Source organism: Rana temporaria, chromosome 4 (assembly GCF_905171775.1).
Source record: "Rana temporaria chromosome 4, aRanTem1.1, whole genome shotgun sequence".
Taxonomy (NCBI): Eukaryota; Metazoa; Chordata; class Amphibia; order Anura; family Ranidae; genus Rana; species Rana temporaria.
The window spans coordinates 230,877,418-230,894,489 of NC_053492.1; the positions used below are offsets into that span (position 1 = coordinate 230,877,418).

The window sequence follows — 17,072 nt, forward strand, 5'->3', positions numbered from 1 at the left end:
TTACTTATTCTTTAAATGTTTTGCATGGCATTGGATTTTAAATTGGAATTGCAGTCAAATTCTAACTAAGCCTAAACCTTTTCCCACCCCAGTTCCAAGACTATTTTACTGTGCAAAAGAAAAGATGTCTACTTGGCTGCCCTGGTCCGGTCACGTGATCGGCTCCCAGTGCAGGCTTCAGCATAGACAGCTGACAACAGATGCTCCATAGTAAGCCTATGGGTAACGTTATTGCCCAGGCTCTGCAGCCATTGTCTCTGCCTCTCTTCTACACTGAAGTTGGCGCTCGGACCTGATCATGTGACCGTACCAGAATGGCTTCAGAATAAGTAGGTATAGACATATTTTCCTTTACAGGGTAGATAGTATAGACTTAGGGGTGGTAGTAGGTTTAGGCTTGTTTAGAATTTAACTGAAATTCCTGACAATTTTGTAAAGCTACAGCATCAGTTTGTTCTCTATTTCATTGCCTAGTAAGACAAAATTATGGTGTATTGTGGCAGCTGTGGTACTAATTTTATTTTTTTCCCACAGTTTGGCAATTCTGTAACGAATACGCCCGTTAAGCGCCGAAAGGTTGCCCAGTCAGATGGTCCGAGTGAGCCTTTACCAGTGGGTTTTGCAACCTGTGAAAGTATCATTGTGCATTGTCGAAATATACGTGTGGGAACCCTGTATAGAGCAATAGTAGAGCCTGTTGTGGTAAGTATATAAAAACATTGTTTTTCCAAGAGGGCAATATACAGGCTTTCTTAGAGTTCTGCACCGCTGTGTCCTGCTATGATTCTTGCCTGAACTCTGCCAACAAGACATTGCAGAGACTCCAGAGACTTTACTGCATTGTGAAAAGGCAAATGGTACTTGCTAAAAGTAGCTCCTTATTGCTACTTGCTAGTTATTCTGAAGAGCCCAGTTAGAATATTGTTCAGTAGGAGTGGGCTGTTTATTGCAACCCTAGAATTTTGTACAAAGGGTTTTGAAGTTAAAGGTGTTGTAAAGCCTCAAGGTGTTTCACCTTAATACATTGTATGCATTAAGGTATAAACCCTCCTGTGATGCAGCAACCCACTCAGAGCCCCCCTTTTACTTACCTGAACTTGGTCTTTCCAATGACTGGGACGAGCACACCAGCTCCAGCCAGTGTCTCAGATACTGTTTGGATAGATTGATAGCAGCACAGCCATTGGCTCCCACTTCTGCCAATTAAATCCAATGAAGCAGGAGCTGGGGGGCGTGGCCGAGTCCTGTTTGTGTCAATGGACTCAGCAGCAGGATATGGGAGCGTGCCTGCACGAGTGCCCTGAGGGAGAGTGGCTCTCCAACGGGGCACTCGAGAAGAGGAGGAGCCAAAACCAACTGCACAGAAGAGGCAAGAATTACATGTTTATTGTGTGGTGTGTTTGTTTTTTTTTGTTTTGTTTTTAACAAACCTTTATCCTTTAACATGTCTTGTTTTGACGAAGGATCCTTGCAGTAAACTATTCAAATTTGAAGGTTTATGTCAGACTGATGTATTTCTATTGTTTATATAGTTTGGACACATTACATACCTCTTCATAGAGTACATGGGTACATTCACATTTTTTTAACCACTTGCTGACCCAGGCCTTTTCTGTAACTTTTTGTTTACGAGTTAAAATTTGTATTTTTTGCAAGAAAATTACTTAGAACCCCCAAGCATTATAAAATAGTGTTAAACACCCACCACGCCTAGGTATACAATCTAAATCGGGTAGGCAACCCCCGGCAATGGTGCCGCAATCGGCACGCAAAGCCTCTTTTGCCATAACTCGACTCACTCCCCAAAAGCACAGGGAAGTGTCAGTGAGACACTAATGCATTACAATCTCACAGTTCCCCATGCCGCACCTGCACTGAGGGGAGGAACTGTGCCCCCACACCTTGTAAACAATGGGAAACATTGGTTATCTTTGTTGTAGCTGCGATCGTCGGCTCTTGTGATGGGGAAGAGATCGGGTGCAGTTATGCTAGTGCAGAGTTCGACAATTCCCGGGCGCCAGATCGCTGGGGTATCCTGCGCCACCATTCTCCGTGCCGCTCCGGCTGGTAATTGAGACCGCGGCTTTGCGGTCTACTGCAGGCCTATAATTCCTACTGTAGTCTGGTGTCATCTTGTGGTCGCCGCTGGTATGACAAGCAACAACCAGCAATACTAATGGGGATTTCTGCCTGTATATTCTGCCCGCCCATCTCCTTCCCAAAGTGGAGAAGAGCAGGAAGTGCTTGTGGCCGTCATCTGGCGCCTTTTGCCTAATGGTGAGTGTGGGGGGGAGCTGGTTTAAATAGCTTCATATAGCCTTTTTTTTTTTTTTTGTAGCTTTTCTTTTTTCTTAACCACTTAAAGACCGCCTCCTGCACATATACATCAGCATAATGGCACGGCTGGGCACAGGCACGTACCTGTACGTCACCTTTAAGAGCCCAGCCATCGGTCACAGGAGCTGAAGAACGGGGAGAGGTGAGTGTAAACACACCTTCCCCGTTCTGTGTGGCAGTCACACTAATCGTCTGTTCCCTGATATATTATTAATAAAAATGCCATAAAACTATCTCCTATGTTGTAAACGCTATAACTTTTGCTCAAACCAATCAATAAATGCTTATTGCAATTTTTTTCACCAAAAATAAGTAGAATAATACGTATCGGCCTAAACCTGAGGAAATTTTTATACCCAAAGTTTTAAGACTTCTTTTGTCCCTCAGTGGGCATAAAAAAAACATGGGTGCAAAAATACGATTTTTCTGGTGATACAAATCTGTTTCTAGAACTGATATTGTAGGTCTAATGTACCAGTTGGAAAATGTAAATCTGTCTAATAAATATGACTTGACTTTTTTTTTTTCCTAAACCAGATGAGTTTTATGCCATTGCAGAGAGGTTTACTTATTAACTGGGTAACTTTTTTTTTTCTCTCTACAGTTTTGTTTAGACATCATAAAGGTACAGCTGGAAGGTAAGGATTTATTTTATACTTCTGGTACTTACTTGGTGTAATAGAGAAGTCTCCCTTTACGTGCATGGGGTTACCATTATCCTAGGCCAGTTATGTTGGCTAAAAATGCCTAACCCAGAAGAAGAGCAGATAAAAATGTCGGCAATGGCGAGGGAGCTGCCAGACTTTGCAGCGCTGGAGTGCAGGTAAAATACCGGTTACTATATTTCCCTTTTAACAATATTAACCAGCCTGAAGGTATTAAATGCATAATTCTGTGGTGTTTTGGTATGTATGTCATCCTTTACAGTTAAAGCAGATTTCTAGCCTTTTAATGTTTATTAAAAGTCAGCAGCTACAAAAAGTATAGCTGCTGACTTTTAATAAACACACTTATCTGTTCCACGGTCTAGCGATGCGACCACACGGAGCGTCGCTCCGCTCCTCGGCGCCTCCAGTCACATTCTGGGCACCCAGCCGCGACAGCTTTCTGCTTCACGGCCGGGCATGCACTGCACCTGCGCGAGTTGCGCTGCGCTCCCGGAATGAACAGGCGATCTCCTGGAACCTGTCGCATGTCCCAGGAGTTCGCCTAGAGCAGTGGTTCTCAACCTGCCTAGTGCGGTTACCCCTTGATAAAAGTTCCTAAGTTGTGGGGACCACTAACAGTAGAATTTCCAAAGCATGGGTTGTCAGCACCCAAGTAATTTGCGCCCCTAACCCACGGACATTCAGGGCTCCCTGAGTCCCTTCCACTCGTACAGTATTAAAACCCCTTGTGGTACCTTTTTAGGATGTACCACTCTCTATATGTTCTCCTTGCTTTCCCCTTTATCTCTAGCTTAAGTTATTGTGTTTTTTTTTTTTTAAATATCCCTCTCTAGCCATCTTTCCTGTTCTTTCTCACCCTCTTTTCCCCTCCCTTCCATGTATTCTCCAGCTCTGTGGTGTCTTGCAGCAGTGACACCTATGCCGAAATCAGAAGATAGGGTCTCCTCCAGCCCCTCCCACTTCACATTTCTCACCAGTCAGCTCTAGTCTCTGCCCCACAGCCATGCCACAGGCTCCAGGGACTGCCTTGCTGGGCGGCTGCAAAAAGACTGTGAGTGCTGCGGGCTTCAGGAACAGCCCAGGATTCGGTGACCCCTGGCAAATCGTCATTTGACCCCCAGGTTGAGAACCACTGGCCTAGAGGGAGGGGCCGCCTAGGGGCAGAGGGGGAGTGGCCTAGGCAGTCCCTAGGTGGAAGTAGAAAGTGGGACAGGAAGTCCCACTCCTACCTAAGCCCCTACTCCCCCGCCAAAATAATTTACATGCCAAATGTGGCATGTTAGAGGGTGAGGAGTGCTTAAAGCGGAAGTTCCAGTTTTGGGTGACACTTCCCTTTTAAGTATAATCCCAATGAGCTTTATATAGTAGGGCAGCCCATTGAAATTGTATATTGTTGTTTTGATTGTTATCCTGATTTTCTGGAGCAGATGTGGAAGTTGATTTTTATTTTTTCCTTAAAGCAGTAGTAAACTTGGGGGAAAAAAAGTTTCCTGTGCAAGCCAATATCCTAATAATCCTAGTATGCAAAGTGAGTCTACCAACTCGTTAATAATAGCCAGGATTCCTTTTAAACAACTTTTAGACCCTTTTTTAACATGGTGGCGCTTTCATGCTAAAAAAAAAAAAAAACGCATGCAAAGATCAAAAAAATGTATTTCCATTAATATCAATGAATAAATAAAACAAAAAAAACGCGCTGCCACAACACAGTCCTCAGGCAGCGGCTAGCGTGTGATAACAGAAAAGATTACAATATAGAAAAGCCGCGCCAAAAATTAAAACAAATTATTTTGTAACATTTAAAAAAGTCTATAAAAGATGAGAGGAGTAATGAATTCCGAGCAGCATCAGACAAATAATTCAGGTGAAAGGATCCAAGGCTGATTTGCATGCAGGGACAATAGCTGGTCAAATTTTCAATGCATCAGGTGACATGCATGCAGTCTGTGTTATCCCACCACCAGAGACATATAGCAGCTTACCAGATGGCAAGCCTTTGATGCAATTGGCTATAGCCCAGCCACAGCCTTTCAATCCCCTGGACTAGGACACTCCGAGGATATCAACCAGATCACAGCCTCAAATGGAAAATGATGAGTGATTGCGGTTTGAGACGCAAACACAACCCGTCAGCAGAGCAGCGGCAATTAAGCGGTCCAAATTGCATGCATCGGGAAACAGAGAGGGACGCAATAGCGTGATACTGTAAGGTATAACAAATTTATTAAAACGATAGTGTACTTACACTTAGATAAAAAACAGCATGTAGCAAACAGATAAAAGCCGGCCGTCACTGATGCTGCCTCCACGCCTAGGAGGAGGGCTCCTCAAGCCGGCCGGCTTTTATCTGTTTGCTACATGCTGTTTTTTATCTATCTAAGTGTAAGTACACTATCGTTTTAATAAATTTGTTATACCTTACGGTATCACGCTATTGCGTCCCTCTCTGTTTCCCGATACATGCAATTTGGACCGCTTAATTGCCGCTGCTCTGCTGACGGGTTGTGTTTGCGTCTTAAACCGCAATCACTCATCATTTTCCATTTGAGGCTGTGATCTGGTTGGTAACCTCGGAGTGTCCTAGTCCAGGGGATTGAAAGGCTGTGGCTGGGCTATAGCCAATTGCATCAAAGGCTTGCCATCTGGTAAGCTGCTATATGTCTCTGGTGGTGGGATAACACAGACTTTATGCATGTCACCTGATGCATTGAAAATTTGACCAGCTATTGTCCCTGCATGCAAATCAGCCTTGGATCCTTTCACCTGAATTATTTGTCTGATGCTGCTCGGAATTCATTACTCCTCTCATCTTTTATAGACTTTTTTAAATGTTACAAAATAATTTGTTTTAATTTTTGTCGCGGCTTTTCTATATTGTAATATCAATGAATGCTTTCACACCGGGGTATGTCGGTGAAAAAACACCCCTCTTCATTGAAATGAATGGAAAGCTTTTCAAAAGTGCTCAGTATTTTACTGGCAGTTTAGAAGCACCTCTGTGTGAAAGGGGGGGCCTTGGGGTACTTAAAGAGGTAGTTAACGCAGCCCTTCAAATGCTCCTTATTAATCCAGCCTGATGAAGCTTTCCATAACATTCTGCATTATTCTTGCTTGCTTCCCAGCAGCAGCCAGTGCCATCTTATATACTGTCCTCCCAGTCTGCGGCGCAGTTTACTTCTGCCCTTTGTCTCTACTGTAATCTCGCACATGCTCAGTAATGTTGTAGCCAAGCCTCGTTTTTATTCACGATTGCTATAGCAGTCATATCCAACATATTGGGGCACAGACAGGTTGGCAAGCATTTTAATAGATTTAATGATCGTGTTGTGTGTTGTTTTTTTTAACGCTGTAAGATGCCACCCACTATGTGATGCAGCCGATCTCCTTGCCCTGGGGTGCTGTGCAATGTGCCAATGTTTACACCTTGTGACCAATGTTTACCCCATGTAACCTTGTAAGTCACGTGGGGTGTTTCAGTAACTGAATGGCACTATATAAAAAATGTATTTTGGTATCGCAAAGGTCTAGGAAATGCAGAATTTCAGTAATAAACACACAAGTGAATTTTAGGGCAAACAAACACAAACGACCAAATTATTTAGTAAAATATAAAAGACGAGCTGGCACATAGTAAATGGATCGACAACTTGTCAAACTTTAAATTTGCGTACACCTGTGAAATGGCGACAAACTTTGGTAGCCTATATCTGCTATAGGCGACGCTTCAAAAGCGCTATAGGTCATAAGTTAAGTGTTACAGAGGAGATCTTGTGCTAGAATTCTTGCACTTACTCCGGCATGCATGGCGATATGTAACGCGTATCGAAAATCTGTTTTGACGCGTAGGTGCCGGGGGGGTGGGGCACCAGTACCGGGGTTGTGTGGAAGCAATCGGGCGACAGCGCAGCTGCCTGAATGCATCCACCTGACAGGCAGGAGCATTCCTGTCCGTTTTACACACACAATCCCCATGGCTGCAGCCACCGGCTTGTGTGTGAAGCCCCCGGTGTCAGGTCCATATGATGTACGGCCTGGCAGCAAAAGGGTTTTTAAATTACACTCCAGGTAGAAGAAAAGTAGTAGTCTTTTGTGATATTGGATTCCTGTTGCAGATCAAGTCATCTTTTCGGCTTTAGCTCATGTGCTCCATTAAATAAAACAAGCTCTTCTTTCTTTTTTCTTTTTTTTTTTTTTTTTTTTTTTGAAAGGCACCCATTTCCTCTTGAGACAACCAGTCACTGCAGCCTGTTTCTATGAAAAGTCATCGAGTTCGCATCTCTGCCCTTCTGTAGCAGAAGTCTGCATTGCTCACATATCACAACTGTGCCCTTTGCATTTATCTCTCCATTGCTTTGAGGGTGGAGGGGTGGCAGTTGAGCAGGGGGACAAAGGAAGACTGATTTTTCAGATTAAAATTCTATTTTCTGTCAGATTGCTACTTTGCTGCTCTGACAGCGTGTGCAGTGTTTTTAGCTGGGTGCTACATATCAGCATGGAAGCTGGCAGCTCCGTCCAAGGGAGCTGAATAGCAATCTGGCAAAAATCAATGTCTGTCTTTCTTCTGCCACTCTGCATTTAAAATCCAAAGATGTAGAGAGGCAGACTTTGATATTTGCCAGATCATTACTTCACTGCCTTAGACTGAGTTCTGAGCTTCTTATATTATGCTTAATGTACACGGGACATTTTTACAACCTCTCCTGAACGATTTAACTTGACAGATAGTAACCCACATTTTAACACGTCGTTTTTGCAAGCCGCGTTTACGTGTTTGACGCTTGAAATACCTCTAAACTCAGCGTCTGAACTAATTTTTTTGCTTTCCAGAAAAGCCTCTTAACACAACTGCCTAGAAACTACTATAAACAACTGCGTACCTGTACTGATAAGATAACATAGAGGAAAGTTCAGGAGCAGTTGGGGGAAAAAAATGCCAAACTGCTCCTAAACGTCCGTTTACCAGCAACCAGCAGCAGTGTACATGAGGCCTAAGCCCCGGTTCACACCTAGGCATATATACGCCTGTAGTGCGACGCCGATGCAGCCCCGAGACGCCAGAGGGATGATTTTACATTGCCCTCTATGGAGATGGTTCACATCTCCACGCCGAACGCCGTACGCCTGCCGCCTGAAAAAAAGTCCCGGACCTTTTTTTCAGGCGGCTTTCGGCATTCGGCATAGGAGATGTGAAACATCTCCATAGAGGGGGTAAAGGCTGCATTCACAATCGCGGCGTTTTGTCGCCGCAAATCGCGGTACAAAACGCCGCAATTTGCGGGACAAAACGCCGCGATTTTGTACGCCAAGGTGTGAATGCAGCCTAAATGTACTTATTTTCTTTATTCAATATGTTTGCATTTATTATCTTTTTGCATAATGTGAACTCTCAGAAAAATCTCATTAGAGAGTTGGTTTTGTGGAGAAAAGGTTAGCCAGACCTACTGTGAACTGAGTGGGGGAAACTTTTTTTAAATGTACTGAAGTCTGACTGGAGAAGCACAAGATTTGAGACAATTGACAGGACTACAGTGATAACAGGGCACCTCCCTCAAATGTTATAGCAGTAATCTGGCAGGGCCAATCTAACAGACATTTAGATGCCCTGCTGACTCCTTCCACTCGCTTCTGCTGCTAGATTTGGAAGAGAGCAGTGTGATGATATGGAACGGAACTTGACTTCTTTATGGAGATCATTCATGTATGTGCTAACATCTTTTTTATGCTTGGAGAGGAAGGTTTTAGAAGATTTTCTACTTGGATTCAACATTACATTTTAAGGGCAACCCATGTAAGCACCTGATTTTTCCCTTGTATTACCCTACTGTGGCCCATGTAAAGCAGGGCTAGATTGGAAGAAGCAGTACAATGAGCCAATCAGTTAATGCTTCAACAAGACATATGCTGATGGAAAGATAAAGATGATAACAGAGAGATGAGCTCATCACTGCTGGTTTTTCTTTTACTCTCCAGTCACAGACTGGGGCAGGTTCAGGACAACCTGGGCAGAGGAAATGGCATAAATATAACTAAAGACAACACTTTATCTTTATCGTACATTACGGGACACAGAGCAGCCATAATTACTGGGTTATACGCGTCCTTTTGGTAAATCAATCAAACAGAAGTCCTCCCCTATATAACCCCTCCTACACAGGAAGTACCTCAGTTTTTTTGCCGTGTCTGTTTGGTGGATGGTCACTAATGTGATGTGTGCTTTTTGGAGCACACTTGGAGGTCTGGACGGTTCTATTAAGAATCATGGATTTAAATCGGATCAATTCGAAAAAGCCATCGGCCAAAATGGATGGTACCCATTCTTTGAGGTTTTGCCAGTAATGTAGCCTTAAGGCGCTGGACACTGTAATGTAACTCTGTGCAGTGTTTGTTCTGACCAAGGTGCTTTCCTGTAGGGTGCTATACAGGTCTAGTGGAGTGGGCCCCAAGATTAAAGAGGGGGGGGGGGGGAGTTTCTGAAGGTCTTTTATGACAAAGCTTGCCGTAATGGGTGAAGCTGGACTCCTGTTATGTTCAGAGCCCTGCATCAGGAATGGCAAGTCTGCATTTTTGTAGTTTCTCTTAAAAAAAAGATCTGAGTGTCTGTTCTCTCGTGGCCACTGGGAGCAGTGTGCTGTGCTAATCATGCTATGTACTTTCTACTCATGTGGGCTGCTGTTTCTCCTCCAGCCACTAGGCTATATAGGCAGGAAGTGGGAGGGCGGCCATGTTAAGAAAACCACGAGGTCCACAACAGCATGGCCTCTTGAGACATAACACCAGCTCATGGATACTAGTGAAATGTGAGTACTTACTATGGGAGATCTGTGTGGCCAGACAAGTCATGATTATATACTACTTACTGCTTAAACTGGGGGGCCTGTACAACTGTAAGTTGATACACCCCTAGCAGTGCATTTTAAAGTATTGGGTCTCCCAGAATACTGTGCATTTGGCACAAAAATGGTATGGGATCTGGTGCAGTTGAACAGGTGCATACTTGCAAAGTTCAGAATAATGTGCATTTGGTCTGCAGGAGCTTACTTTAAGGCTGAAGCAGGAAAGGCTGCGTGGCATGTATACATACATGCTTGCAAGTTTGTTGCCTAAACGCGTTCTTGCATAAACACATGTTTTGCATAGATGTTTTGCATAGATGTTTTGCATAGATGTTTTGCATACATACATACATACATACATACATACATACATACATACATACATACATACATACATACATACATACATGTGGAATAAGCAAATGTTTGGAAGACCATGGGCATCAGTGCACTTGGAGTTGTCTCCAGAAAAGCATGCATTGGGTCTGCAGGAGCCTAGTTTTGGGCTCTTTTCGCACTTGTGCAATTTGAAAGTCAAGCATTTTGGTCGCAACCTTAATGTGATTTTTGCAGTGACGTGAAGCACTACCTGTGTAATCTTGAGGTCTATAGACCTCAAGTCGCGCAAAGGTTGGTCTGGAGTGGTGCAGGAGCTGCTTTGAGGTCGCTGCGACTTGCATGTGAAGGGATCTTGCAGTCACAGGACGGGTCACGCAGGTATGAAAGAGGGCATTGGATGCCTATGTACTTGGCTAATCCTGACTAAGGCTTGTATGGGCCCAGGTGAGGTTGATCTTGTGCAGCTTAGTATACACTCTTGTTTACTTGCATAGAACACAAGCCTGCATAGGTACATGTTCGCAGAGGGTCCCGCCCAGTGGCCCCAGCACCCGACAAGTGGGCGGCGCCAAGCATGCAGCCCTCCAGGCTGGCTGCTACGGCGCTTCTGCGTGGACATATGTTGCATAAATACAGGTTTTTACATGCATATGTTTGTATAGATGTGTGGGCATAAGTGTGTATGCATTTTGCATAGATATACGTGGATGCATGTTTGCATAAACACATGGTGCATAGACACATGTTTGCCTAGATGCGTGTTGCAGAATGTATGTTGCATAAACATGCATTTTCGGAATAAGCAAGCATTCGTTTATGAAAACATGTCTCCATGGACACTTATTGTGTACGGGCATGTTTGCTTGGACACACGCTTTCATGTGTTGCCTAAACGCATATTTGCTTAAGCACATACCTACATTCTTTCATAAACGCATGTCTCTAATTGCATATTGCTTAATCGCATGCTGGCATGTTTTCGCTCCTTGAACACTCCCAGGTTTCTAGTTTTTGCTTGAATCAGGACAGTGTCTTGCTTTTTATATTTTTCTTATAATCTACAGTACGCAGGAGATAGATTTTTTTACCTACTCTAGGGGTAGTTCAGATGCTCAGGGTCTACTTGAGTTGTCGGCACAGGTTAGGAATCCTGATTTGTGCAGCCAGAAGAGCCCATGAAGGGCAGGTGGCACCCAGGTTGATTGTTTAGCAGTGGATTTGCCAGTTTATCAATGATCCAGAAGGCTTGATGTTCTGCTTGTATTTCCAGAAGGTCCCAAGAAGGGACAGGCAGCATTTAAGTTGACTATTTCGCCAAGTGATTGTTCAGGTGTATGGATTAAGGGGTAAGGCCCCACCTTTTCCAGTAAGGGCACACTCTACCAGAAGAGTGAGTGCTTCATGGGCAGTTCATCAAGCATTGCTGGCTGAGATTTGTAAGGCTGCTACTTGGTCTTCTGTGCATACATTCACTAGGTTTTACTAAGTGAATGTTGGGACTCAGGAGGATGTTGCATTTGGATGCAGTGTACTGCAGACAGCAATATAGATTTTGTTGTTCTAGTGGTGTTTCTTTGGTCATAGTGGGTTCCCTCCCCTCAGAAGCATTGCTTGGGGACGTCCCAATTTAGTTATTTTGACTGCTCTGTGTCCCATGATGTACAATAAAGAAATAAGTATGTTTTCTACAACTTACTTGTAAAATACTTTTCTTGGAGTACATCACGGGACACAGAGATAAACCCTGTCTGGAAAGTTTTTTTGTTTGCTACAATACTGAGGTACTTCCTGTGTAGGAGGGGCTGTACAGGGGAGGACTTTTAGTTTGGTTTGATTTACCAGTGTCCATTCACCAGTAGGAGGCGTATAACCCAGTTAGTTATTATGGCTGCTTTGTGTCCCATGATGTACTACAAGAAAAGCATTTTACAGGTAAGCTTTAGAAAAAAATCCTTATTTTTTGTGATTTGGATAGAGTGGAGAACACCTGTAAGTTTTATATTGCTGTTTGTGCCCTTTTTAGGAAGATTCACCTCCCCGTTTGTCATGTTCACCTTTTTTTATTAATGGTGAACGTGAATGCAAATCTCACATTTTTGGAACAGTAATTCAGGGGAGATTTTCTAATGGTTTTCCTCTCACTTCCTGTTTTGGTATGGGACAGGAAGTAAAGAAAAATCTCCACGCTAGGACACAGAGGGCAAAAGAAAGGGACAGGGTTATTGTAACGGAACGTCCCACACTCTGCTTAAGTGCATCCGTCATATACCACTTCCTCCAGTCTGAATATAAATACTAAAAAAATTATAGCCACATATTACAGCCAAAACTAGGTAGGACTTGTTTGGCTGCAAAGCTGGAACTGTTTATTTGAACAAGTATTCAGGCTTTCATAAACTTGAGAAGGAGGTTCCTCCCTCCTGATCATATTACCCTAACAATTCAAACTGTAACCAGAAATGTAAATTAAAATGAGCTAATTAACTAGTCAATTACCCAGCCTAGGTGACTCTGAGGTCTGATCTTGTTGGTCAGATTTGCCATCTTCTAGCTTAGAAGACAAAATGCACACTATCATAAGTATAAACACAGAACACCTTCACACAATAGCAGGAGCCCCCAGTAGAAGACAGCTCCTACTTGAATGGATGTAGTTGGACAATTTCCAGAATAGACACAGTACTCCAGTCCTTGAAATATTAAAATGGAGAAAGTAAACAAACTGAGCATGCAATTGCTTATTCAGAATAAATGGGACCTTTTGGAGACCGCATATACCGCCGAAAAAGTACCCACCGACACTGACTAGTCATCGGATATCATGCACCCGGTGGGAGTCGGACCCATCGGATTACTGTGGGGCTATTGGACCGTGCTGAAGCTCATAGAGCATGTGGGGTCAGAATCTACAAGGATTAAATTTAATGGTTTATATGGCAGTCTATAAAATACCGTATTTATCGGCGTATACCGCGCACTATTTTGCCCTGAAAATCAGGGCAAAATCGTGGGTGCGCGGTATACGCCAATACCCGCTTTCCCGAGCCGAGTTTGAATACTGCGCCGGCATATACCGAGCGCAGTACACTCGTGTATCTTCAGGCAGTCTCGGCGCCTCTCGCGCTGACGTCCTGAGCGTACAGGACGTCAGAGCCGAGACTGCCTGAAGATACACGAGTGTACTGCGCTCGGTATATGTCGGCGCAGTATTCAAACTCGGCGCGGGAAACGAGCAGAGACGCCGCAGAAGGACGCCGGACCCGACTAAGGACACCCGAAGCCGCAGGCGGACGCCGGACCCGACGAGGTCGCCGATGGATGCCGCGCAAGACAACAAAACTGCAAGTACAAAACATCTTTTTTCCACAGGAATTCGGGCAACTTTAGGGGTGCGCGCTATACCCCGATAAATACGGTAATATAAGACAGGAAAACTCAAATAGATATTAAATGCAAAAGTACCTGCTATTTTAGTAACTATGATCCCACATGGATAATGTCCGCATATGAGCATGGGGCTTCAGGCAAACAGGAGAATGCAATCAATAGGTATTCCACTATACTGGCGCTAGAAAGGTAATGATAATACAATAGTTGTCAGGGAATGGCCAGACAGATTGTAGTATAACGATAATAATACTGCTACATGCAACGCCCCTCATTAGGGGGTAGTATTCTATGCAGTGCAGACAAATTATTATTAATTAAGCATGGATATATTTAATAGGCTACTATGCCGTGGGCAGAGCATTAATCTTATAGCCAATACCGCTAGCCGCCATTACCTGATATAATAAAAGTTGTTGCCGAGTATCCCTGTTGGTTCCTTCCTGCTAGTGCCTGTTTTCGTTTATCCCGCCGGACACATATGTCGACCATATGTCGGCATTGGCATCCTATAAAGCCAGGTCCCCCCGGAAGTGAAGGGTCACTGTTGACCCCTGACATCACTTTCGGTGCGGGTGTCCCTCGCATCCCGCATACTAATTGCGGATCAGGCTAGAAAAGGAAATTCCCTTCTTACCTGTAGGAACACGCAAACCGCTCCATCTAGCGACATGTCCTCAGAGTACATCCAGTATTGAGGGGGAACAAACCCACGGCGCCATACCCTCCCCAGACAGGATCACCGTAGACGGCATTATCAGTATAATAGACGTAACAAACTTTGTTCAGCATATATCAAAAACATTATTCAAATGTCAGTATCAATTCCATGATTTAGCATATGAAAATATAAAAAATTTAAAATTAAATTAAACATTATCCATAATTGAACATAGAAGTAACCTCTAGATGGCAATGGTGTGTCACATTGGTTTTAACAGTTACAGAAGCATTGTATTGACCCACAGGTAAAATATAAGCCTATTTCTGCATGATAAACACCCACTCGTGATGATCAGAGCTACAGAAAAGGTTTAAATGATGGGGCCGTATTAAGCCCTGGTGAATAGGTGGCCCTTTGAATATCCACCTTGCCTCTTGCTGGAGGACTGTCTTGTCAAAATTAACTCTTTCCTGTTCGGGTATAACCTCAAGTACAAAGAAGGACACATAGGAGGGGTCATAGCTGTGCTGTAAACCAATATGTTTACAAATGGGGGTGTACAGAAGTCCAGCATCTAAATAATGTAGATGGTCTTGTATACGCCTGGCAAACGGGCGTTTTGGTTTTACCAATGTAAAAAAGACCGGCTCCTACATTGAAGGTCATGAAATCCATATCTAAGCAATGCTTTGATTAATCAGGGATTCCAGATTGCATGGCGACGGTCTACAAAACTCTTACAATGTTCCTTCATTTTCTTAGTTACCCTGTGCCCCTAATAGACACAGGATAACTCATAGGAGGTGCATGGGGAGCTGAAACAAGGGGTTCCCAACCTCTCCAAGGAATTCTGGGTTCCATGAGCCCCCCAACCAAAGTGACTCCCGTCACCGTTATAACCTTTCCTTACTTTGTCCAAAATGAGAGAGAAAAAGTTTTTTACCTTTCAGTTCTTTACTTGAAATGATGCTAGGACTGAGGACATCTAGTGGCAGAAAAAAAAACTGGAATTGAAGGTGAATATTGCCGCAAAAAACATGTTGCTGTTTCTGATGCACGTTTTTGTTGCTTTGTCTAGCACAGTAAAGCCTTCTTAAAAAAGAAATTATTCATTTGTCTCGTTCTATCACATAAAAAAATACCAAAAAAAAGAGAATAATTCCTTATTTCTGGACAGTGGGGAGAGCATGCAAATCATTACCTTATGCCCCATTAGCCAGATGCAGAGATAGCTGAACACTAATGAGCAGCCTTTCTCTGCCTTTTTGTCACAGAGGAGCCCCTTCAGATAATGTCTGTGTCTTGGGGGACTCATTTATTTATTTAAAACCAGTTCATTGGTGGTCAATTGGAAAATGTCACTTACAGTGGTGGTGAGTAAGAAGAATGCCACCCTTACAGACTGTTGAAATAATTCATGTCATGCTGCTGGCTTTACAAAGAGGCAGTGGTCCTGGAACTATGCAGACTGACTTAGGAGGTCATTCGGCTGCATCTCAAGGAACCCTTACCAGCCTTTGGAGAAAACCTGTTTGAAAATGGCTTCTATAGAGCCAGTTGATCCAAACTGCATGGGCCTGTTGGTTTGGCAGTAACTGTATCATCACTCAAAGCAGAGCTCCAGGCATCTTCAGAAAAAAATAAAAAAAATACTGTAGCTGCTGACTTTTAATATTAGGACACTTACCTTTCCACGAATCCACCAGTGTCTTCCCTCAAGTCAATTTTTTTAATTGGTGCTCGGGTGCTGCTGCCGTCTTCTCGGATAAAGGAAACTGTCTGTGAAGCCGCAGTTCTCTAATGCGCATGTGTAAAGCCTGGCAGCAGGGGAGGGAGGGGAGCCGAACTTCCGGATGAGTTTGACGTGGCGAAGTCAGCCGGAAGTGAGAGACAACAAATAAGCAGAACTTTCCCTTTTGGCTTTAAGATGGCAAAGTAAAACATGTACAATTTTTTGCCTTACCCCTGGGAGTTTTGTCATGCAAAATTGTTTACTTTCTATGCAGTCTATAAACAAAAGAGATTTTTTTTTTTTTTTTATACCCAATTTATTGCTGGTTCACACAGGGGCAACCCGACTTACAGCGCGACCTTTGCAAAGCAACTTCAGCACGACTTGGAGCAACTTACGTGACTTGAAGTTGCCTCCAGGACAGGCGACTTTGTGAGTGGCCAATCAAACAATCAGCTCTGTGGGAGGGAGGGGTTTGCCTGAGAAAACAATTTTCTCTTCCTGTAAAGTTGCTTCAGTTAAGACAGAGATTCGACTTTGGAGGCGTCTTGCATTGAAATCAATGAGTACAAGTTGCCTTGAAGTAGTACAGAAACCTTTTTTGAAGTTGGAGAAACTTCAGTAGTGTAAATTAAGACAGCGATCATTCACGTCAATGGAATTTCTCATGTCGCGCGACTTGGGGCAACACAAGTCGGATCCCAAGTTGCTGTAGTGTGAACCGGCACTAAATTTAAAACTAGTGTTGCTTTAGCCAAAAAGTACATATTTTACTGTATCATATGTTCAGTTTAGGGCCACGCTAAACTTACATTTCTCTTACAAAGCATGGCAAAGTCAAAATACTTTTTTTCTTATTATTTTTCATCTTTCATGTATTAATGCATCGCAAAAAAGAGGAAGAGCAGGATGGAGTTTCTATGGGATTTTGTTTTAATTGACAGCATATGAAAGACAACTTATTTTGATCTGATGAGAATTAAACAAAGTGTTTACAATGTAGCAAATACACATTATTACATTTTTAACTTTTGGTGCTCTCGGTTGTGCTGGGTAGAGAGGGAGCGAGGCTATGTCTACTGTTGTTTTTTTTTACAAAGTGTACACGCCAT

General features: G+C 43.4%; 1 protein-coding gene across 5 annotated transcripts in view; it reads left to right on the forward strand.

Moving 5' to 3' along the window:
• The window catches only part of SENP6 (SUMO specific peptidase 6), a 147,784-nt gene that overhangs the window by 63,860 nt on the left and 66,852 nt on the right, over positions 1 to 17,072 (forward strand). For all 5 annotated transcript variants that reach the window (XM_040349975.1, XM_040349977.1, XM_040349976.1 and 2 more), the window contains 2 exons: positions 535 to 702; positions 2,942 to 2,975. In XM_040349975.1, coding sequence (XP_040205909.1) covers positions 535 to 702; positions 2,942 to 2,975 — 202 coding nt within the window. The remainder of the gene's footprint in view (positions 1 to 534; positions 703 to 2,941; positions 2,976 to 17,072) is intronic.